Source organism: Pleurodeles waltl, chromosome 7 (genome assembly GCF_031143425.1).
Source record: "Pleurodeles waltl isolate 20211129_DDA chromosome 7, aPleWal1.hap1.20221129, whole genome shotgun sequence".
NCBI classification, from domain to species: domain Eukaryota; kingdom Metazoa; phylum Chordata; class Amphibia; order Caudata; family Salamandridae; genus Pleurodeles; species Pleurodeles waltl.
In genome coordinates, this window is record NC_090446.1 from 868056456 (window position 1) to 868082708 (window position 26253).

At 41.5% G+C, this 26253-nt stretch overlaps 2 protein-coding genes across 8 annotated transcripts in view; both read left to right on the plus strand.

Annotated features, from left to right (window-relative positions):
* Window positions 1-26253, plus strand: part of LOC138245659 (protocadherin alpha-C2-like) — a 557250-nt gene that overhangs the window by 139021 nt on the left and 391976 nt on the right. The window lies entirely within an intron of this gene.
* On the plus strand, window positions 443-26020 carry LOC138245732 (uncharacterized). The gene is made up of 3 exons (XM_069199595.1): window positions 443-2950; window positions 18157-20595; window positions 25991-26020. The coding sequence occupies exons 1-3, from the start codon at window positions 539-541 to the stop codon at window positions 26018-26020; spliced, it is 4881 nt and encodes a 1626-aa protein (XP_069055696.1). The 5' UTR covers window positions 443-538.

The window sequence follows — 26253 nt, forward strand, 5'->3', positions numbered from 1 at the left end:
CCATATAGAGTGACTCATCCGCCTTTGAGTAATTCAATATTCACCTGTTAAGTAAATAATGAAGTCCCATCATATTAGTCATTGTTCTCCAAATGACACAGGTCTGAACAATAGAATGAACAATGATTGAATATAATTATTATATTTAACAAATTGCCACTACTCCCGGGAGGTTCATGTAGAAACTGGTGTAATTTTATAAATATATATAATATAATATCACTTAAAAAAGCTAAATTATAACTTTAGAAAATGTGAACCATATGAAATGAAAGATTTTACTCGCTTTAACTTTCCTTAAATATATTTCTGCAGTTTACCAGCAAGGACACATGATGTCGCTGTACACTGTCTATGCAATATAGAAACTTCCGGTTTTTAATGTGTTTTGCTGCTCGAGTTTCCTGTCAAATGAGACCAGTCAGGGGTTGATAGTCTTGGAATATGTGTTGGCCGAGGATGAAAGCAAGATTTTCCATCTGTTAATGTAAGCATTCCTTGGAGTAGAGAACGTTAGCCGAGTCTCCGGCTCACTGGAATGGGGTTTGCAGTCGGGCACTGGAATGTCCCTGGGATTTCTGTTTTCACGGTTGTGCTCCTTTGCTGCCGAGGACGGGCCGAGGGACCGATTCGCTACTCGGTGCTGGAGGAGTCGGAAGCCGGCACCGAGGTGGGGAATGTGGCGCGGGACCTGGGCGTGGACGTGAGGGATCTGGACGGACGGAAATTCAGTCTGACACATGCAACTGAGGTGCCGTATTTCGAGGTAAGTATGAAGAGCGGGGCTTTACTGACGAAAGAAATACTGGACAGGGAAGCCCTGTGCGGCAGCATCGCCGTCTGTGTGATGAACCTGGAGGTCGTGATGGACAATCCGTTGGAATTTCACCGCCTGGAGGTAGAAATCGTGGATATTAATGACAATGCGCCTCTTTTCCCAGCGAGTGAAAGCCGGTTTACTGTCGCTGAGTCTACGCCCCCCGGCATACATTTTCCACTAGAGGGAGCACTTGATCCAGACGTTGGTACAAACGCTCTTTGCACTTATCACCTTGGAAATAATGATTTTTTTGCTCTAAAGACAGAAAGCAGCGACTGTAAAGGTAAGTCTATAGAGCTGGTGTTGAAGAAACCGCTGGACAGGGAGCAGCAGGCTGAGCATCACGTGACCATTACAGCCGCGGACGGGGGAACCCCGAAGAGGTCAGGTACGTCAGAAATTATAATTGATGTTCAGGATGTGAATGATAATCCGCCAGTATTTGATAAATCCGTGTACACAGTAAAGGTACCGGAGGATACAACAGTAGGCACCCTGTTAATTCGAGTAAATGCCTCCGATTTGGACGAAGGGGCTAATGGACAAATCATATACTCTTTCAGCAGTCGTGGTATGTCTAGCATAAAACACCTATTTACTATTAATGCAGAGACGGGCGAAATACATGTCCAGGGACATCTCGATTACGAAGAATCCCATGTGCATGAGATCAGTGTGCAAGCGCAAGACAAGGGCGTAGTGTCTATGACTGCTCACTGCAAGGTAGTGGTGGAACTTGTTGATATCAATGATAATGCCCCAGAGATAAAAGTAACTTCTTTTTCTAGTCCAGTAAAAGAGGACGCTCAGCCTGGACAGGTCATTGCTCTGTTCACAGTGACTGACAGAGATTCTGGATTACATGGGCACGTCCGCTGCCAAATTCCCAATAATCTTCCATTTCGATTAGAGTCAAAATACCAGAACTTCTACTCACTGTCTGTGAAGGAATCTCTAGACCGTGAGGCATCTTCTGAGTACAACATCACGGTCCTTGCCACAGACGGGGGTTCACCCCCTCTATCTTCCGTGAAGACTATTGTGGTTTCTGTGTCTGATGTGAATGACAATCCTCCCACCTTCTCAGAGTCGTCTTATGTGATCAGTGTTCCGGAAAATCATATGCCTGGATCTCATGTTCTCCAGGTCTCGGCTACAGACCCGGATGCAGGTGACAATGCTCGTGTTAGGTATTCCTTGTTAGAAAACAGCGTGGAAGCCATGTCTGCTCTCAGTCTGTTCTCAGTTCACTCAGAAACTGGAGTTATTTCTACTCTGCAGCCTTTTGATTATGAAAAACTCCAGGTTTTGCATTTCCGAGTTGAAGCAAAGGATTATGGTTCTCCCTCCCTGAGTCGAGTGGCCAATGTGACAGTATTTATTCAAGATGCAAATGACAATTCACCAACTATATTCCATATATTGCCTGGGAGCGTTCACGCATCGGACACAGTACTGGTGCCACGGTCAGCAAATGCTGGTCATATTGTGACAAAAATAAGAGCAATTGATGCAGACTCTGGACACAACGCCTGGCTGTCCTATGAATTTAAAGGATCTTCAATAGGGGTTCCATTCAGGATTGGTCAATATACAGGGGAAATAACCCTAAAACAGCCTATGGGAGAAAGTTACCTGGAAAGACATGAGCTTATCATCCTGGTGAAGGATCATGGGAGCCCACCCCTTTCTACAACAACAACACTTACAGTGTCACTACTAGAGAATAACCTGGAGATGAAGTCAGACTATAAGGATGTAAATAAGGATGATAGAGACATTACCAGCCTGAATTCTTATTTAATAATCTCCATAGCTTTCATTTCCAGTATATTCATATTGTGCATTATTCTTTCCAGTGCTTTACATTACATAAAAGTTCGAACGGAGAAAGAAAAAACAGAAAAAGACAACTGTTGTCTCGAAAGAGGAGGCAAATCAACATTTTCTCAAAGCAAACACTATAATCTGTATTTGACTACAAAATCCACGGAATGTGACCAGGAAACCCCAAAATCTAACCTGTCTAATCAAGGGTGGACCCATTTTATAGTCAATGGAGGACTAACTGGAGATCTGATGCAGAGATACAGCATTGCTGAAGGAAATGTTACTCATACATCCACTGAGGTAAGAGGATGCACATAACTGTAATTATTATGCTTATAGCCTTTAAAATGTACCACATTTTTCTTTCATAATGCCGCAGAAAATAAATGTTACTACTACATGTTAACTATCATGAACTATCATTAATGTGTCTAATGAAAGTTTATTGATAATATTCATCAGTTCACCCTGATTGGTCTTTTAATTAAAAATCTACATAAAGCTTACAAATGACATTTCTTTTAAATCCACTTACTATTGCAATAATCCAAATTACTGTGTAGCCTTTTTACTTTGAAACACTTTTCAGACCTGAAAATGCTTTCTTGAAATTACATTTTTCAGTTTTTTTTTGTAAGGGTTGTTCTGACATTAACATTGTTCTCAAACATGATATTATCATCGGTGATTTGTAAAAATTGTAAAATATATGAAACTCCATTAAAAACTGGCCATAGTGGGCATCTGTGCATCAGTGGTTTCCATGTCTGGATGAAGCTCTCTAAACTTTATAGTCATTCAAAAATGGCTGCCACAGATACATGCGCTCACGCGTTGCTATGCCTGAATCCGTTTTTAATATTTTAAGAAACGTAAGACAACCATGGTTACAGTGGATGCACGTGCATCTGTGGTGCCCATTTTCTGATGGTAGTTCTTGAAATCTATCACACTAGATCGCAATGGCCAGCAATTGATAGAGGGGCAGGCGGTGTTGAAAGTGCAAGGGGAATGATGACACAAGCAACAATGGAGTGATTAATAAAGATCGATTGGAGAGGAAAGAGAAGAATTTACCACACAAAAGCGATGGAAACAAAAGCAGGGATAGAGGAAGGTTGAATAAATTGTCCCTCATGAATACTGCAGTGGAAGTCAATGGGAAGGATACACGCCAGTTGGTGAGACTTGAAATGCTTCTGAGTGGGAAAAACACATGCATATATCCAATACCCATCAAGTCCTAAGTAAGAAATGGAGATATAGAAGAAATCTCCAAAATATGAATAAGTGGCTGAGCCATGTATTAGATTGTTCTTAATAGGCTTTTATCGACAGATAGAAAAAGCTGTCAGCAGGCTAGGCCTAAACACTGAGACTGGCTTGCTTTGGAACAAAACCAGGCTACACCCTTCAACAAGACACTAGTCGGAGCAAGTCACAAGAGATATAAGAGCAAAACTGCTAACAGACTAATTCTGCCTTTGCCACACACAATCATCAGTCAAGTGCACTTGAATGAAAAGACACGATATGTAAAGTAAGATTACAACAGGCAGCATATATTTATGAGAACTCACTCATTCATCTCTTAGAGTACTAGAGTAACAACACACAATGCTGGTCCACAGGATGTGAAAAGACCTTGCATTATTTGCTTAATACACTGAGAGGGTGTGCCAGGGTGTCTTTTTCCCTAAATATTATCTGAAATAAATATTTGTGTCCTAATTATCATTATACAAAATATTTTTGCATTGTTTGTAGATTTTCTATTATTAACTTTAATAGTGTGATATTTTTGTAAATAATTAGAACTTATTGCGGATTATCTATTATTAACTTCAGTAGTGTAATATTTCTGTAAACACTAATTAGGACATTGTAGATTTTCTATTATTAACTTAAATAATGTGATATTTCTGTAAACACTAATGAGGACACTCTAAATATGATAGATGATAATTTGGAAATTGCATTCTGGTGCCACTTCACACAGCGGAAGGGGCTCCTAGATGTCAGTGTTAAACAAGGAAGCACAGTGGCCAAATAACGCTGTAGGAGGGCCTGGTTAAAATGCTCATGAATACATTAGAAAAAGGAAATAGCTCTCCCAGTGCTTAATTTGAGCTAAAGGTGGCAGGTGGGGACTACCAGTACTCATTTTTGGGGACCGCAGCTTATTTGTCATCATTAGACACTGACCCAGAACCAGAGAGAAGACGGCAGAAAGGTGGGAAAGAAGGAGGAAGAGAAACTTGGAAATCCGCATCAAATGGAAAAATAGGAATCACAAAATATGAAAGAGTGAGGTACAGGGTGAGTGTAGGATGGCGGATGAAAGTGCATAAGGTGGAATCAAAACTAGATAACCTTGGTATTCAGTAACCCTAACATTCTACAGTGCTGATGTCTGGCTTCTGAGAAAAAAGTTCTGCCCTGACACTTATTCTTTTACAAACTAAGCGCTGCTTCTCTGATGTAGTGGGAGTGTGCAGGTTATCACGCACATATGCAAGAGGCATAGTCTTTTTTGTGCCATCCATAGGCTATCTTACCAATCCTGATCGTTTCATTCAGGGAAGCTTCAAGCCTATCAGAAAGGGGGTCATACTTTGCTTTACAGTGTCTGATAGATGACCAAGAAACTATTCTAGCAAAAAAAAAATCACACTACATCTACAAGTAGACATTTCAATAAAAAAAAATGACAAACATTCTAACCTAACAAGAAGTGATGCCGTAGAAAGCCACATAACAAAAAATGACATAACTTCGAGTCTTTGAAACCACAGCCAGTGTACTGTACAAAGATCCACAGCTCACTCCAAATGCCCCTGACATTGGTCCTGTGAATAGTGACAGAATCAATTTCCCTGGATGAAATGTTAAGATAAATGTGCATCCAAAGATTAATATAGCATAAAGGTAGAAAACTATTGTCAATCTTTTATGGAACATTGTGTCTAGTTATACGAATTTCAAACAGACCAGTAATGTATCTTGCAGACTGCTAATTAAAGCAGGAGGCTCACTCTGGTTCATGGAGATTCGGGCTGAATTTATGTGGTGCCTATTATGCAAGCTTACATACACTCCAAAGTTTCTATAATTGCCCACTCTATTACTGTTAATGAAGAAACTATCATGTGGGTGGAGAACACACATGCAGTACAGAGGACAAACTGTAGGACAGGCATTAGGATACTGCATTGATTAGGCCTGATGTGGAATTTAAATTAAGTTGGGATAATTTGGGCAATTTGGGCAATTTCATGTTATGTTTCTTATGCAAAATTCCAGAAATTATGCCACTCTGCATAATTACACACCATTTGTGGTAAACATTTCATATGAACACATAGGAGCAACGGGATGTCATTTTTGCACTTTTTTAGCGCTAAATTCATCCTTACATCAAAAAATTGAGCGAGGAAGCACTTCACACTACAATATAGGTCAAAATGACAGCTTTGCATTTCACATAATTATATGTAATTTTGCATACTCATAGTATTGATCACATGTATGTTCTGATGATGTGATTGATTTGATTGTGCAAACAAAGATTGTGCATCGATGGCACTGAGGAACAGTAGATACTTTGTGCGAGCCATTAATGACAACTGCTTTTTAAATCGAAATTCAGTCAATATATTCTTGGGCTGGTTAAACATTTTCCAAAATAAATTGTGAACATTAAATGAAAATCAAAGTTGAATTATAGAAACATGCAATAACCCAGCAGCTTAGCAACTGAAAGGTACTCTACACAACAATGCTGGAAATAGCCTCTTTTACCAGTCCAGAAATAAGTTCATTAAAAAAGATCAGTGGGTTGCGCATCTGCAGCCATATGCTGTGGGCCCATTTCACAAAGGAACTTATATGTAGTAAAGTTATGAGTGCAGAGCCTGTGCACTCATGGCAGAATCTCTGCACAACGCACTACAGAGAGTCCGCTGGGCGGAGTCTGTGCACTCGTAACTTTACTATGCGTAATCTCTTTGTGAATCAGGCTCTCGGTGTCTCCACTCCTGGTCACATTTTGGAATCCTTTCAGTACGGAGCAAAGTTAGAATAAATGAGCTGAACCATAAAAACAAGCAAATGTAAGACACCAAAGACAATTCATAGTTCAGCAAAACACATAAAAGACAGGTGCAATGTGGGTCCTGGACTTATGGAGATGGGTTCTGGGTGGCAACAGCAGAGGTTCACGGCAGAACAATGGCAGATGTGGAAGTCTTGGAGGCCTATCTCATAGTCCTGTGGGCAGTGAACATGAACGACGCCAGGCTTCCTGTGAGGGTCCTGTAGATGTTTAAATGATAAATGGGAGGAAGGAGTTGCAGCATAAAAGTGTAATGCACAACACACCTTCAGAATTCTGTTAACCGCTAAACATGCTAATAAGGAAGAATGTAAACACTTGCAATAACATCACCTCAAACTAGAAGAAGACCATCCCTAAACCAGCAGAGGACCTTCATGATAGCCTTCAATTTAGAACATCCTTCTAACTTTAACTGATAGAATTCATTGGCAGTTTACCCTTGCAGCCTAGGGTAAGTGACAAGGAAAATCCGTTGCCTGGACATGAGATCCTGATAAAGATAGCTACAGACATCTAGGAGCTTAGGAGCATCTGCTTTTTTGTAAGAGGTTTAACCATGCCTGTAGTTACCCCGGCAAGAAGAAGGGTTGAGAGGCTGGCTTAAAAGTTGCACTGAGAAGTGACAGATTAGGGGTTAGGCTGTAGACAGACAAAACACTTCTGCATCACAGTACAAGCGTGTGGAGCAAGCTAAGAGAAAGGATGTCAAGTGCTGCCTGTCACATTGATTTTTTTCCACATTTTCTGCCTGACTATAATAATATAACATCTATGAATTGCGCTGGAGCTGCCTTAATGAAGAAAGGATTATGGTTTGGCGCTAACTGTGCAGGTAGAATAAGGGAGAGGGGCAGAGGTAGGCTTGGAGATAAAGTTATAATAGTGTGCCACTAGAAAAGTTAGACAGATGTGATAAAAATTGATCAAAGTTATTGAGAATGGGTTTAAATATCTAATGAGCCCCAGGTGATATTGTTCACATGCAGTGTGCATGATGCCAATAATATCTTTATGCATTGAGGCAAAGCACTGGAAGCACCCATTTGCATCCTCTAGCTATGCCAGAAACAAATACACATGTAACCCTGTACTCTCCGCTGGAGGACAATCTTTGCCATGATAAACCATGATGGTGGTAATTTCTCTAGCAGAGAATCCCCTGTTGCAAACTATTCTCAAAGAGAAAATTACATTACCACTTAATAAAAAATAAAAATACATATTACCAGACTTCACTGATTTATGCCTTTAACCTTTCATGTGTAAAATTTCTCACCAAGTAGCCACTGGTGACTGTAAATAGAGTCTACAGCATCAACCTCCATGAATAGCCATTCTGGGGGCATTTTGGGGGGCGAAGGGGGTGAGAGCTCCACGGTTTTGGTGATTTTAACACCCTAAAAAGGCACTGTAAATAGTCAGCCCTTTTGAAAATTCTCACCAAGATACCAATACCATTAATACACTACATGCATCTCCTTAACCCCTCTGTCCTTTCACATACTTCTTGACTCAGATGTTCGATTGAAATATTATTCCAGATAGCCCACTTGGGGTTAGTGTTGAACTTACATGTTAATTAAATGTTTGGAGCTCTTTGCATTGTCATGTTTCCAGTTTCCTTGACTTAAATACTTGCACTGGCTATTCAAAATGCCTGCATAAGTTAATATTGGAGCAAATAATGATTATGGATTTTGGGGTGTCTTTGTTTCCCCCACTGGGTTTTTGATTTTATAAAAAAAAATACGGTTCCTATAGAACCGCATTGACTAAATAATTTAAGTGTGGCTGCTCTCAGCTTTTGTTGCATGTAGGAGCTTGTTTCATCGTGCTTCTTGTGAGCCCCAATTAGAATTTGGTTGCATTGTTTCACCTTCCCTTCAGCTAGTGCTTCATTCAGTTTTCTATGACATTTGTATCATGCACTGCGGTATTGCACACTGCCTCAGTGTTGACTGTCATAGACAAAGGAGCAGAGGCAGCTCCTCCATTAGTGTAGAGGAGCCTCTCCTCCGGCAGCAATGGCAGCTGTAAAACCTTTACCAGAAAACAATAATAAACTGAGATTATTATTGTTTTCTGGTAAAGGGGCGGGGCTACAGGGGTGACGAGCAGTGAAGGAGAGTGCACAGCACTCCCCCTTACTGTGCATGTATGTTTGGCTGGCCATCTCGGGCCGGCCAAACACACGTGCGCAGAAGTCTCTCTTTAGCCCAGCAACACAGTTGCGGGCTGGAGAGAGCCTGCACAGGCTTCCAGTCTGTCTGGGAGCACCCTGGCTGGGCGCTCCCAGCCAATCCTGACACTGTCCTGAGCAGCTTCAGGATTGGCCGCAGGGCAGACTGGGAGCCTGTGCCTGTATCCTGCGGCGGAGGAGAGGAGTGGCGGGGAGTGAAGATAAGTGGTTATTTTTTAAATTAAATTAATGTTCATTCCCACCCCTCGCCCAACTCCCTGCCCCGCCCTTCCGCGCCCCACTACTGCAAAGGAGTTCTTGGAAATGCAATACTTCAGTCAACTGGACATGCGGTGTGCTGCTTTATGGTGTTTGGGTAGATTCTATGGCGCAATAGCTACCTCACAGGACGGCTTTATGGTGTACATGCAGGCTGTGTGCAGCCCCTGCAACTGTACCAGAACCCAGAGCTGGTGCTTGATTCTGTGCATGGGTAATCTAGAATACAGTAGCAAATGTCCATAGGCACTAATTAAATACTACCACATAACACATATTTCAGTAGTTCTTTCATACATAAATAGTACGCTGGCTTGAGGGGCAAAATTGGGACAATGCAGGAACTGTTGAGTATTAATGTGAAAAAAAAAATTCTTAAACAATTGACAGAAAAATTGAGCTGTAGCATTTTCCCCTGTCGTTCTCATAATGCTGTATGTACAAACACTCAGACTTGTGTCTGTAAGGCACAGAAGTATTTGTTTTTGTGTCTAATTAGTAAATTGCATGAAATATACTCTAAAACAATTGATAGAATATATTTTAAAAAATTCAATGTAGCTATGCATAGTGGGAGGGTACAACCTCTACCATAGGAAGATGGGAGAGGATTATTACGCAGGTTCAGCAGCATTATGTAATCAAAGACACGGGCAGATATTATAAAACATTTGCTCACATCACACATTACGTAGGGGTGGTGAGGCTGAGTCCTTTCAGGATTCTTGGAAACATCCTCCCAAAGGTAGCCCTGGACTTTGATAGCATGGCGTATATAATGTTATATGATTCTCATGATCATCCTACATATTTTCGATATGTGGTAAGACCGGTAGCATTCAAACCCTGGTATCTGACTGAAGATAGTAACAATAAAGATATGTGGTAAGACGGTAGCATTCAAACCCTGGTATCTGACTGAAGATAGTAACAATAAAGATATGTGGTAAGACGGTAGCATTCAAACCCTGGTATCTGACTGAAGATAGTAACAATAAAGATATGTGGTAAGACGGTAGCATTCAAACCCTGGTATCTGACTGAAGATAGTAACAATAAAGATAAAACAAGGACTACAAGCATTGTATTCATAAAACACAGTAAACTGTTAAAAGAAAATATAAACACTGCTAACTGCTCAATCATGTTATGTGCTTATTACATTTCCCTAAGAGAAACAGGTATTGCTAGTATTGTAGTTAAAAGATAGCAACACAGTAGTTATGCTCTAGTTCTAGAAAGATGTATCTTCATTAATAATGTTGCCACTAACAGCTAATATTAAATACAGCTTTACTATACTTGCCTCCACATATATATATATATATATATATATATATATATATATATATATATAATCAAGAACTTTGTGGTTGAAACGTGTCGGTGGTGTTTGGGTATTTCATCTAAGTTGGAAGAATAAATTTCAAGCACAAGGATTCCTGTCTGTGCCGTGTTTGACTTTGTGTCATTTGGTGGAGAAGTGTTTACAGGGCTGGCCCATCCCTGACATGAGCACTGACTTAATGGAGCACGCACTGACAGGGGCCACATATATATATATCTATATATATATACATCTATATATATATATATATATATATAGATATATATATATATATAGATATATATAGATATATATGTGTATATATATATATATATATATGTATATATATATATATTTTTTTTAAAGCAAAGGTTACACAGATGTTATAGTTATTCCCCCATCTTAAACGTACAAAACTGTAGAAATTCACCTGCTATGGTTAGAGTTATCTCAAGAAACTATAACTCCTACCCCAAGGTAACCATGGCCACCACCATGCAGTTTTTTTCGTCAGAAATGTTACTGAAAATATTACATTGAAATTATCAATGATGTTATCAAAGATGGTATGAGTGCCGTAATTTGAGAGGTAATTAGCACTGCATTGTCTCAGTTAATTTCTATGGTATGTTTAACGTATAGTAATTTTCATTCTTATATGTTAATCCAACCACAGCCACGCACAGCCTTTGGCCGTGTGCAGCTGGAGTTGGCCACAGGGACTGGCCTGCGGCCAGCCCTGTGGCCAACCACTATAACCACCCAGCCCGCTTTCAGCAACGCACAGTGTGGATTGTGTGCAGGGCCTGGCTTTTGACTAGTCCCTGCAGCCAATCATTTAATTTCTGGGGGAGCAGGGGAGATCTGCGGCCTCCCCTCCCCAGGCTGATCTCAGCCTTGGGGACCCCATCCCCTGAGGCCTGGCCTAATTTTTTTTTTTATGGTGGAGGGCGCGCCATGCATCCCCCCTCCTAGGCCGATCTCGGCCCCAGGCACCCCATTTCCTGGGCCCCACTATGTCACCTGGGGACTGTGGGGGAGCCTTAAGGCCCTACAGTCCCAGCTGCCCCCGCCCCCTACTGGAGCCTGCATTGCTGTCACAGAGATTGCTCTCTGTGAGAGTAATTTCCTCTGTGTGCCTGCCCGCATCTCCAAGGGCAGGCACACAGAGGAAACCTCTGCTCCAATGTGAAAGGAGAGCTGTTTGACAGCTCTTCCTTCATCAGAGCAGAGTTGTTGCTATGGCTTGGCAGCAGCTATCAAAGCTGCTGCCAAGCCACAGCAAACAGCTATGTCCCGGGGGTTAGCACCCCAGAAGAGGTTGTGATTCCTTTGTGTACATATGTATACAAATTTTGATTTTCTTTAATTTCACTAAAACTACTGAACGGATTTGCACCAAATCACAAAAAGGTTGGTTTTTGAACCAGGCCCTAACTTTCTGCCAAATATAGTGTAATTACGTCTAGTGGTTTCTATGCTATCGCTTTTCAAAATCCTTATGGAAAAATGAATGGGGTAAAAGCGTTTTGGACCGCCCCTTTTTCTCAGCTCCCACTTGACAGATCATCCCAAAACCTTCCAGACAGCATCTGACATAATTGGTAATTTGTTTTGGAAAATTTGGTGAAGATTCATCAACCGGTGCCAAAGATTTAGGCAAGTTAGAAAATGCTTTTTCTATAGAAACTAGGTCCTAACTGTAACTACCTAGTTTCGACCATCACTAGGTAATAAATATATATTTGTGTGTATATATCCAGAAGAATTACCACTGTAATCCCTTGCTTCAACGCTGTAGGCCACAATGCGGTAGCAACCCTCTCATATCCACCAATTAGTCAATTTGTCTAGATGCACTGTCCATCCGCGGTCCCGTCAAGCAGTTACAGGCACTATTTCTCAGACAGTAAGGCTTATATTCAAATATATTTAACAGCAACAAAATACCCTGTATGTGTATGTGTACATATGTTAGAGAGAGATTTTTTATGGGAAAGGCAGTTTAGATTTTCTTAATAACTTTGCCACCATTTGGTGACTCTCCATGAAAATGAAAAAAAAAACACATACACCTTGGATCCTTCATGGCAAGTTTTATACAGATCTGTCAAGCGGTGCAAAGAAAAAAAGGCTCTTGAGTGGCATTTCCCATTTTATTTTTCACAGGATTCTTTGCTCTTCATACAGAAAAAAACAGCTGAAAGGAATTACACCACATTTGGTACAAAGGCTATACTCAAGGAAGTGCCTTCTCTTGGTGCTAATCCATTCAGGGTTTTTTGAGAAACTGGCATTTTAAAAGGTGCTCATGTTGGGCATAAAGAGAAATACTTGCTTCTGTTTGGCCAAGGAAAATTAAATGAAAATACGGGCTTCTAAAGCTCGAGTGAATGCTCAGAAAAAAGTTTCTAGACGCTATTACTTGATTAATACTGACTCAACCAAGAACCTAAATGGACGAAGACCCCAATGAGCCAAAGCGAGCTCTGATTAAAAGCCTGCCTAAAAAGACAGGTTTTGAGATTTGTTTTAAAAAGAAATATCTATCTGAGGTGGAACAGAGTGCGAGCGGCAAGCTGTTCCCTAACCAAAACCACCACATAGCTTCCACCTGACTAACCGTCAAAGCCTGCTTGGTTGTAGGACATAAGTCTTAGCTGACGTTAAGGGTCTTGAAGGAGTGTAGAAGAAAAGAAATATTCTGCAGACTATTCGGCCCAGCTTTATTAACAGCTCTTTAGATATGAGATAACTTTGTAAATTTAATTCATTTAGACAGTGGCAGCCAGTGAAGATCCTTTAGTCCTAAATAACTGAACTATGCCTTGGGACATGAAATAGCAGTCTTGCTGCTGCATTCTGGACAATCTGAAGTCTGAGTTTTTCAAATTGTCTAGAACAGAAGTGACTAACGCCTGAACCTGGTTTCCCTGGCTATGGAAATGAAAAAGGAAGGACTTCACTGAGTGTTTTTAGCCAAAGCAAGTACCAGTTATAGACTGGATCTGCTGCCAAAATGATAATTGAGAATCAAATCTGACTTCCATGTTGCATACGGATTAAACCAGACACAGAGGAGAGCCCAGCTCACCTGGCCACCACTTGTTTGTCAAGATTTGATGACTGTAATGAATAATTAGAGATTCAGGGCCAGATGTAGTAAAGAAGCATTTTGCGAGTTGCAAATAGCGAGTCTTAGCGACTCGCTATTTGCAACTCGCAAAATGTTATGCAGAACGGTGTCACAGACACCGTCTGCGAGTCGGTATGGGGTCGCAATGACCCACCTCATTAATATTAATGAGGTGGGTTGCAAATTGCGGCCCCATACCGACTATGGGCACTCGCAAACATGGAGGCCTGCTGTAGTCAGCAGACCTCCGTGTTCGTGACTGCTTTAAATAAAGCAGTTTTTTTTTTTTAAGTGTAGCCCGTTTTCCTTAAAGGAAAACGAGCTGCACTTCAAAAAAAAACCGAAACCTTTAGTTTCGGTATTTTTTCAGGGCAGGGAGTGGTCCCTTGGATCACTCCCTGCCCTGAAAAAATGTTTTTGGGTCCAGTCACAAACTGGAAGGGGTCCCATGGGGACCCCTTCCAATTTGCGAGTGGGTTACCATCCACTTTAAGTGGATGGTAACTGCAACACCATTTGCGACCGCATATGCGGTCGCAAATGGTATTGCATACCACTAGGAATCGCAAATAGGAAGGGAACACCCCTTCCTATTTGCAATTCTGAAATGCATTTTGCGAGTCGGTCCGACTCGCAGAATGCATTTCTGCATAGGAAAATGCGATTTGCAACTCGCAAACGGCAGTTTTTGCCGTTTGCGAGTTGCAAATCCTTTCCTACATCTGGCCCTCGGTTTTATCTTAGTTTAATTGTAGGTGTTTTTGTGACTTCCAAATGGCAACTGACATCAAATATTGTTTAAATTTGTAACGGGTTTGCCCATCCTCCATACACATAGGGGCAATTTGTAATGGGCCATCTGATAAGGACAACACCTTAATGACAAAGTCTTTAATGAGTTTGGCCAAAGGGGCCATATAAACATTAAGGAGCGTTGTGCTTAGTGCAAAGCCCTGTGGCATCCCACATCCACTCGGATCAGGGGTGGAAGAGTAAGGGAGGAGACTCACAGATTGATGTTGCTAATTCAAAAAATCTGAAAGCCACTCTAAATCGGGACCTTCAACACCAGTTTCACCCCAAAGACACATAAAAATCGTATGGGAAATTGTGTTGAAGGCTGCAGAAAGATCCAGTAATATGAAGGCAGCCGTGTCTTTCTTATCTAACAGATGTTTCAGACTTTCAGTCACCATGAAGAGTAATCATTCTGTACTATTGGCTGACTAAACCACATTGTGTGGCAAGCAAGAGAATGTTAGTGTCTTACAATTTAGTGAGTAAAGAGTTGATATGTGATTCTAGCAAATTAGCCAAGGGTAGCAACAAAGAAATTGCCCGAAATTAGCAGGTGTATGGATCAACATTAGGTTTTTTAAGAATGCTTGTTTCTAGGGCGCAGCAAACAATACAGATTCAACTGTTGAATTTAATTAGGTGCAAAGAAAGGGCACTGCATCAGACGCTCCTAATTGTAGGCATGAGTAGCACAGGGATCATTGGTAATCCTGAACATTCATTCTATAGTTTAAGCAATTCCTGCTCCAAAATGAGAGAAAGTTCTCTCAGGTGCGGGCTGTCACAGATAGTGTTGCAAGGTATAGGTGCTAATAGTCGGATTTGGCCGAACTAATCTCTCTACGGTATGAGTTTACACAAGCGGCAAAGGCGCCTTTTTCTGTAGCTGTTAAAGACATACGCCATTTCCCTCCAAGCTGGAGACTATGACTCCTTTATATTAAAAGGCTAGGGGTGAACCAAAGGGCAGGATGACTTTAAGTAGTTGTATAATTTGATTTTAAAGTGGCTGAACGATCTACAGTTGATGTTATCCATGTTTGGAAGAGATTGCAATCTACTGGTTCATCACCTGAAAAGGAAGTAGAATGGGCTGAGAGATAAGAATTAAAATCGAACTCTCTTCCCCGATGCCAAGGCTGGGCTGAGAAAGTCCTAGACGTATGGTTACAACTGCAAGCAACTGAGATCGAAAAATGGGACTGCCAAGTGATCCGACCAAAGTGACGGTAAAGGAGTTTTCTCTGCCATTAGCCATTTCAGATCTGTGGATCTGGTGATGGATCTTCAGAACCAAAAGGATCTAATTGGGAGGCCTCAACTATGAGCTGGTGAAATTGACTTACGTAGGCACAATTGACATAATTTGAGGAGGAATTTTACATCATGCTTGTTACATGAAACTTCTGAAATTATGGTACTAGTCCTCTTCATGGAATTAAATACCATTTGTGGCAAAAAGTTACAGAGCATGGCGCCATTTGTGGTAAAAAAAAAATCCTGTGAATGACCGGGAATAACAAAACGTAAATAGATGAATAAATGTGCCAGTAGTTCTCAGCAGCCAATGTGTATATGTGCTTTCCTGCTTTTCGGTGACCTCAGAGGGCTGTGTCGAAGTAAATCTCAGCGAACTCTTTTTTATCTCTCTTTTCTTTGTCTGCTCTGGGTTTCGTAGGTGTCACTTATCCCTCAAGCAACAGCTCGTCAACCTATATTCTTAAAAATGTGTATTACATTTATATATTTACACGCCCTTGAATGACAGTGGATCACCTAAAGGCAGTGTCCTGTTAGCTGCACCATTATAGCAGAGCATCAACCCCCTTCATGGCTAACAACCTGCCCCTTACTTTTAAGACAAAAGGTATTGATCTATCTCCAGTCATACATGCAGGCTACGGCCAACGTTCGTTTTAAAAAAGACGGTGCCCTCCTCAATTTGGTGTACTTAACTCAGTTTACTCTCAGACCAGCTTGTAAAGATGCTGCCTCGTGCTTGCCCAGCATGCGTGCACTGTATTACAGGCTTTCGCTGATGACACCTACCTCTTTACATTTAGAGCACGCTAAACCCATACACCTTCCAACCATAGATGAAACCCACAGCTGGTTTTCTAGGATATTGCCTGAGGATGGAAAGATGTCAATGAAGTTGTTGAGATCTTCAATTTGTTTTCTTTGTGTTTAAAAATGCTCTTGATCTGTCCTGCCTTGAGACAATCAGGCAAAGACATTTCTCCATAGGAGGGGTAAATGTTATGAAGTCAGTATGTGGTTGGTGAGGCACAAATCGGATCATCTACCATAGAATGTCTCATTACATTCTTTAGAGAGTTTAATAGTGGGTTGGCCTAAATGAAGGAAAGGTGTCCCCTGTGTAAGTTTATTTCTGTTGAATGGTTTGTGAGGTGAAGCCAAAACCTTACTTTTGACGAATAGTACTGACTTTATAGGTTTGCTTAAACATAATCAGCTAAATGTTCTATTCTGTCATCTAGGGAAACGGGGTTTGTTAAGCTTTGAAGCTAAATTTAACTCTATCTAATAGTATTTTGCTTCTTCTGGTGGCATCACATTTGTTTTGAAAGAGATGGCTTTAATGTTTACTATATTATTTCTGTAAGTTACGTTGTTTTGGGGACGATATCATTTGGTTCTGAGGGGTTTTGTTGTCATGTCATTTTGTGTTCTCTGGTCTTTCGTCTTTTAGTTGTTGTGAGCACTGTGTCGCTGGTTGTTTATCTTTCCTTCCTATGTGCATGAATGATGCAGGTAATGTAGGGTTACTGTCATAATTGGGTTGTACTAATGTGTTAGAAATATGTTTAGTCTCTAATGTGCAAGAAGAGTGGCTGCACAACTTTTCCCTAGAGAAGAAGAGTCGATTGGTTTGGTATTTTTAGAGTTGACCAACTTGTGCTGATGATCTATTATGATATATTTATTTAACAATAAATATTGTAAAGGGTGTTTCAGAGCAGCTGTAACATTTGTCAGTTATTGAAATGCAGGGGCCTGTGTACAGTGAAATATCAGACTCTGGAGAATACGTTTTCACTGGTACGCAAGTCAGCAAAACTATCTTAAATTAAGCCCTGTTTGATAAATCGCAAGAGGTTTACCGAAGAGCGAACAGGAAGTGCAGCATTCCGCATACGTATGAACCGTCAAAGCTAGCACAGGTGTCAAGTTACAGATAAGTCGCAGTAGTGTCAGTTCCTCGTAGTCAGTGGCTTTTGTTATACTTAAAGGATATGAAGGTCAGGCTTAAACCTCCTCCTGTTAGGGAACATACTACTCGTAATACTGAGGGGTTTTCATAGGTGTTATAATAAAAAGTTTAGCCTTAAAGTGGGTCATTGCACTGACACGTATCAAACAAAAGAAAGTAAGACGCTGAGATAAATGAGATATAAATGTAACTGTTGTTTCTCAACTTCTAGCTGGATGTAGTCATGCAATTTATAAATACGGACACTAGATGCCGCTGTTCGTTGGCCAAGAAATTAAAACAGCTTATTATTTTTTCGTATTCTTTCTTCGGTTTCATCGGGCCTCAAATCAGATCGGAGCAGGGTGAGGTTGATATGGTTAGGATACATTTGGTGTGAGGGCCGTCAGTTGCATTTCACAGCTGATAATTTGAGCATCCTTTCAACGGAGACAGCGCTGGTCGAGCCTCTTTCATCCTGGAATGGGGTTTGCATCCAGAGAGTGGATTGTTCCCGATTTTTTATATTTCACGGTTGTGCTCCTTTGCTGCCGAGGACGGGCTGAGGGACCGATTCGCTACTCGGTGCTGGAGGAGTCGGAAGCCGGCACCGAGGTGGGGAATGTGGCGCGGGACCTGGGCGTGGACGTGAGGGATCTGGACGGACGGAAATTTAGTCTGAATTATAAAACCAAGGTGCAGTATTTCACGGTAAGTATGGAGAGCGGGGCTTTACTGACTAAAGAAATACTGGACAGGGAAGCCCTGTGCGGCAGCATCGCCGTCTGTGTGATGAACCTGGAGGTCGTGATGGACAATCCGTTGGAATTTCACCGCCTGGAGGTAGAAATCGTGGATATTAATGACAATGCGCCTCTTTTCCCAGCGAGTGAAAGCCGCTTTACAATCATTGAGTCAACGCCACCTAACTTTCAAGTTCCGCTAGAGGGAGCCTTTGATCCAGACGTTGGTACAAACGCTCTTTGCACTTATCACCTTGGCAATAATGACTTTTTTGCTCTAAAGACTGAAAGCAGCGACTGTAAAGGTAAGTCTGTAGAGCTGGTGTTGAAGAAACCCCTGGACCGGGAGCAGCAGGCTGAGCATCACGTGACCATTACAGCCGCGGACGGGGGAACCCCGAAGAGGTCAGGTACGTCAGAAATTATAATTGATGTTCAGGATGTGAATGATAATCCGCCATTATTTGATAAATCTGTGTACACGGTAAAGGTACCGGAGGATACAGCAGTAGGGACCCTGTTAATTCGAGTAAATGCCTCCGATCTGGACGTAGCGGATAATGGACAAATCATATACTCTTTCAGCCGTCGTGGTATGTCTAGCATAAAACACTTATTTACTATTAATGCAGAGACGGGCGAAATACATGTCCAGGGACTGCTTGATTACGAAGAATCCCATGTGCATGAGATTAATGTGCAAGCGCAAGACAAGGGCCCATTGTCTGTGATCGCTCACTGCAAGGTAGTGGTGGAACTTGTTGATATCAATGACAATGCCCCGGAAGTGGAAGTGACTTCTTTTTCCAGTCCAGTGAAAGAAGACGCTCAGCCTGGACTGGTCATTGGCCTTTTCACAGTGACCGATAAGGATTCGGGGGTGAATGGACAGGTCAGCTGCCAGCTCCCCAATCATCTTCCATTTGTATTAGAGTCAAAATACCAGAACTACTACTCACTAGCAGTGAAGGAACCTCTAGACCGTGAGGCAGCCTCTGAGTACAAAATCACGGTTGTTGCCACAGATGGGGGCTCGCCCCCACTGTCGGCCATGAAGACTATTGTGGTTTCTGTATCTGATGTGAACGATAACCCTCCCACCTTCTCAGAGTCATCCTATGTGATCAGTGTTCCAGAAAATAACATACCCGGATCTCATGTTCTCCAGGTCTTCGCCCTTGACCCCGACACAGGTGACAATGCACGTGTTAGATATTCCTTGTTAGAAAACAACGTGGATGTCATGCCTGTTCTCAGTCTCTTCTCTGTTCACCCAGAGACGGGGGTCATTTCTGCTCTGCAGCCTTTTGATTATGAGAAGGTGCAAGTCTTATGGTTCCAGGCTGAAGCGAAGGATTATGGATCTCCTTCCCTTAGTGCTTTGACCAACGTGACCGTATTTATCCAAGATGCAAATGACAATCCACCAACCATATTTTATACAGTATCCAGAGCTGTTAACTCTGCAGAGATGGTACTAGTTCCAAGGTTTGCAAACACTGGCTATATGGTGACCAAAATAAGAGCAATTGATGCAGACGCTGGAAACAACGCCTGGCTCACCTACGAATTTAAGGGATCAACAATGGAGATTCCTTTCAGAGTTGGTCGCTACACAGGGGAAATTAGTCTCAGACACCCACTAGGAGAGAGTTATCCGGAAATACAAAAGCTTATTATCCTGGTGAAGGATCATGGGAACCCGCCCCTTTCAACAACAGCAACTGTTACAGTTTCACTTTCAGAAAATAACCCGGAAGTGAAATTGGACTACAGGGGTGCAAATAAGGATGAATACTACCACACCAACCTGGATTCCTATTTAATTATCTCCATAGCTTTCATTTCGAGTATATTTATCTTCTGCATTGTACTTTTCACTTCGTTACATTACATAAAAGTTAGAAATGACAGAGGAAAAGCAGAGAATCCAAACTGTTGCCCGGATGGAGGAGGTGAAGTTTTATATTGCCAAAGGCAGCAGCACAATTTGTACTTGACTGCAGAATCCACAAAATGTGATCAAGAAACCCCAAAATCCAATCTGTCTAACCAAGGTTGGACACACTTTATAGTCAATGGAGGAATAACAGGAGATCTGATGGAGAGGTACAACATTGTTGAAGAAAATGTTATCCGGGCTTCCCCTGAGGTAAGAGGATGTGCATTAATGTATAGATCGTGTTCATTTTAATTTGAAGGACTCAACATACAAATCTGACATGTCTAAGCTAAAAAATACATTTATATTATGTGTTTACTATTATCAACTAAATGAGGCATCCGTGAATTACTTATAAATGTTTATAGGTCTGTTTTATCAATGTACTTTGTATGAATTTTTAATTCAGTGCCAAAGTGAAACCCATAACTCAAAATATTGGCAAATTATGTGTTCAAATATTTGCTTAGATCGTCAATCTGCTGAATCACATTGTTCTTCATCCACTTTAGAGGCACTTGCTGAACCTACAATTTACTTGAAATGGCATTCTCTTCTTTTCATAAGAACTGTTCTAAAATTGACTGTTCTCTGACATTTTATCACTAATGTCAAAAGTAAAGGTGACGGAAATACCATAATGTGGCTTTCACAAGTGACATAACAGAAACTCGTACTAAAGGAATTAATTTCAAGATAAGTGAGGATGCAGAAAGCAATACCATGGATGGGGCCTTCACGTCAAGTCCTTAAAGGAGGCCTTCATTGTAACATTACTGACAACGCATCTAAAGCTTACTGTAGCAGATTAGCAGGCATATCTAAATCATAATAAAACCTTTCTCACATAGATTGCCAAGATCACATAAATACAATGCCAAAGAAATTAAATTGGTCTAAAGATTCATGGTTTGTAAAAGCAGGAAAACATTGCCATTTTCGAGATGATGTGTTGCTGCGATCCCTTATGAGAGTCAGTGTGCTATATTAATTTGAGGTGCGAAACTGGCAGTTACAACATAATGGCCCTCATTACGACCTTGGCGGGCAGCTGAAGCCGCCTGCTGAGATCTGACCGCTGGGCGGCCGCCAATGCAGCCGCACCCCTGCCGCGGCCATTTGGAGATCCCCGCTGGGCCGGTCGGTGGAAACCTAGTTTCCGCCCGCCGGCCCAGCGGAAATCTCGGCCGCAACACAGGAGCCGGCTCCAAATGGAGCCGGCGGTGTTGCGGCCGTGCGACGGGTGCAGTGGCACCCGTCGCGCTTTTCACTGTCTGCTGAAAAGCTGCACGGGCCCTGTCAGGGGGCTGGCATGGGCAGTGCAGGGGCCCCCAGGGGCCCCACTATTCCCCGTACCAACAGCCTTTTCCTGGCGGTTCAAACTGGCAGGAAAAGGCTGGCTGTACGGGGACTCGTAATCCCCTGTGCAGCGCGGCGAGCAGCGCTGCCCTGGCGGATAACAACCGCCGGGGCCATTGTGGCGGGAAACCACCGGCCCCGGCAGTGCAACAGCGGCGCTTCCGCCGCGGTCGTAATGCCCTGGGAAGCACCACCAGCCTGTTGGCAGTGCTTCCTCCAGAACAGCCCTGGTGGTCTTGGACCGCCAGGGTTGTAATGAGGGCCAATATGTACATAATTTATCAGTGTTCGTATGTTGTTGTACGTATTGCTTAAATCGGATAATTGGGAAATGATGGTAAACCTGAGGTGTGAAAATATTTTGGAATCTTGCAGCTTATTCATAAAAGACATTTGGAATTGATAATTTGCATACGGACTTACATATGCAATATAAATTCCATTAGGTATGTATGTCATGTCTCTCCCCGAAAACCTTCTGTGGCAATGAGAAGATTATATTTAAAAGACCAGTGCCTGCATGTGCATGACTATGTGTGTGCATGGAAGCATTCACATGTGTTAATGTGCGCATATGCGTCTCCACAGATTAATGTCATGAGGAATGGTTAGTCCTACAAAGATGTCTCTTAGGGCCTTGAATGTTAGTTGACATGGATTGTAAACTGGCTAGTTAACATATCTAATTGCAGATTGACTGTGGATTGGAAGACATGGATATCTGGATACCAAACAGCACACTTTTTATGATGCTGTGTTCAGTTTTATGCAATTAATGTAATCAACTATTGTGTGATGGACCAAAGAGGGAATGAAGGCATTATTGATTACCCCTGTGTTCGATCTGACATCGCAGGAAATTCATTATTTCTAAATTGAGATTAAACTACCAACACACTTTACATAATGTATCATAACAAACAGTGTATAAAATTCCATGCATAACACTTAAAAGCAGCCATAATTGTCTTGTTGGATATAGTCATAACGGGAGTGGCTTCCTCATCAGGGATACAGAGGAATATGTCATCACCAGATACAGTGAAACATGACCTCAATGATTGTACTACTAAATATCGACGTGAAGAATATCAACATACAAGAGTATGAAAGACCGAATAATGAGTGACATCGTATTGAAAAGTAAGTGCATCTAGGGACGTTTAGATTTACTATTCCTATTTCCAAATCTGATATCTTGAAGACATATGCACTATGTAGGTAAATATATGTGGAGGTTAGTATAGAAATTCTAGACTGATTTACCAGTTGATAATTTTTTCTCTGTGTTTTGTACCTTCAATATCCTGCCTTCAATATTTAGTATGCATATAATTCATACACATTACATAGTGTGAGGTACTAATTCATCTGGGAACTTATTGCAGCCCTGTCATCCATATCTGCCTTAACCCATCATGGGCTATGACTTATTGAACAGTCTTGTTTAGGCCTCTGGTGGCTTAATGAATTTGAAGGTGCCATTCATCAATCTTTGCTTGCAGAGATAGTGATTTTTTGTTAATTCTTTGCATTAATCACTTGAAAATACGGTGTCTTCCATGCCACGTAGCACAAAGTGCGTTGGAGCCAGGAGCTGACACTAGACTTTCCTGTTTAATGACTCATTGATGTGACTTATCATATTAAAAACAACATAACTTCAACTTCACATGACATAGAGAGTACAGACTTCCACACATCATGCTGATCAAACAGTTGGCTTGTATACAATATGTGGTGGCACGTTTGGCTTCCTCTCTTTCTCAAACTTCATCAGCCTCTCCAGCACTGAAGATGTTGCATGGTTACCAGTAGGAAAGAGGATTCTTATTGCATCTCTCTGCATGGTCTACAGGGCTCACATGATGAGGTCTGTTTATTTATAGAGGCAGTTTAGAAGCTACTGCCCTGGTTGCCTGCTGAGCGCAACAGAAGCTAGCTTTCTAATGCAGAGTAAATACAGACTCTCTCAGGCCGGAGGTAGAGCTTTCTCAGTTCAAGCTGTCCGCTTGTGAAACGACATAGCAATTTCTATGAAAAACTCACTGGATCTTGGCCAGTTTGTCAACTCTCTCAAAACATGGCTATTTATTAGGTACTTGTGGGTGATAATGTGATTGACTGTAATAGTCTGTTTAGTGCCAGGACACTTTTTAGGCAATCGTGTGCTTTGGAAATTAAATAAAGAATAATAATGCTGCATGGCACAGCTAAAGGTGCCAGTCACAGTGCAGGTCTTTTTGGAGGGCAGGGTGTGGATGGGTCAGGCTTGCACATGTATGGTGAAATTCTGTGCAAAGGAAAGTGAAAGTAGTTAAAATATAGGGATTTTGTTTGATGGCTACTGCTGTCTGTCGGATATTTTTATTACAATATATTGTGTATAATGTAGAAGTGTTTTGGGTCTGTCAGTTTAACTTGAGTGTCAGTGAGTGAGCGCTGCATGCATTCTGACACTTGGCATGGGTGTAGGAACTGTGGGGGTGGGGCGGACATTACCCCCACACTCATTTTGGAGCACGTGGGCTCATTGGACACTACCCCCAATATTTTGAGATATAAGCAGGTGTATAAACAATGGCAAACAGAGCATGACTCTGAAGCCATGCTGTTCCTCACCCACGTCTCCTTGAAGAACTGTAACTTGAAGAAACAAACTCTGTGGGTCTCTAGACCTATTTTTGTTAATTATTTATGGCAGGCATCAAGATGTTGAACCTCTCCTAATACTGTTCTGTTTATAAAGCGAGGCTTGCCAGCCGAGTTTGGGGGGGGGGGGAGGGGGGAGGTGCAGGAAATGCAGTTTCATGTTATTGCAGACTTGGCAAACTCGAGAAACCTGATTTTGGGAGGGTCAATATCTCAATGACAACAGTTAAATAATTACTAAAATTAAGTGGTCTCAGAGCCCCGGAACAGTTTGGTGTGTAGATAAAAAAACTCCTGCAAAGCGCGGGAACACAGACATGTTCTGTGACTGAGTTAGTTCATCGGTGTCTGCAAAAACAATCCAAACACACAAGCAATCCATTTAAATCTAACAACTACACCCCTATATATGTGTGTGTGTGTGTGTGTATAGTGTCAGTTTGATTTAAGGTGTGATAAGCAGATTTTTATTGTGACACTAATTGAATTAACATTATTGAATAACTGAATATAAATCACTGGCCTTAGGTATTAAGTAGAAGAGATAAAGATGTAACTTTTATAATCTAGAGCTGCGCAGTTAGCAGGCCTGGACTCAAATCTTGGCTTCGCTATTTGATCAGATTGAGTTATGCACGCCTTATGGCTTTCACATTACTTTACTGTGTTTCATATTAGCCACTCAGTTTGAGAGCACAATAAATAATCATTACAGTATATGTGTTCCACAGAATTGTCATGTACATATCGTTAATATAAAGCCTTGTTTCGCATTTATTAACAATATACGCTATTTAGAAAACATGACAAACATTTTGGGTAAATCGTAGCAACGTCTACAGGGTATGGGAGTATTCCTGAATGTTTCATGTTTTTTTAAAAAAAAGTTACTTCCAATAACAAGTACTCGTGTCAGCGAAATATTTGCTAATGCTGGCGACAATGAGAAATGTTTATATTTATTTTTCTTAATTGTAAAGTCTTCGTCGTATTTTTTCATGATACTTGTTCGTTTTACATCTTTTGATAGCTCAGTTTGTGCTTTGGATCTTCGAGCCAAGTCCCACCCCTGGTTCGGATGTCCCCAAGGTCGTCCATGACTAGCCCTTGCCCCTCCCCCCGAAGAAATTTGGGGTCTCCTACGCCCTTGTCAGTTAGTTAAATAAGCTTGGATAACTACTGTTGCTGCCTTTGCTCCACGTTTAGAAAATGAAATCGTGTCGCTTTGTGGGATGCTTTACCATTTTGCACTATATACGTTTCTGCGTTCTGTATTATAACAAACTAATGAAAACTGTGATATTAGTGAGCGCTGCCGTTACTGTTAAGAAGTACTTAATGAGATGTCCCCATAGAGTGGCCGGACAGCCTTCGACGGATTCCCTCTTCACTGGTGACCAAATTATTCACGCTCTCTCAAACTGACTTATCACATGGACTACCAAGAGAAGGAGCATGAAGGGAAAACGCCCATTTCTAACATACACCGCTTCCTCCAAACCTTGATAGAAGCTCCTTTTCAAGAGCAGTGAAGTAAACATAATAGTCTAAATGGCTTACAGACAACTGACTTTGTTTTGCCTCAATAATGCAGGGGACAAGAATAAACGCCTGCGACTCTTAGTGGGCACCCTATTCATAACGCGAGACCTTATACTCATGCATGTTGGAAAATCCCTGAGAAAACTTAAATAAACATTTCAAGTAATGCGAAAAGCCTGAAAACAGTTATTCCTGTGTATGACTGTGTTGTTCGATACATTTAATGCAATTTGCTACTAAAGACACTAGATGTCACTGTTGAATGTCGTTTTTTTACCAGTGGGTCGCTACATTTCATTTAATCGAGCTCACTGT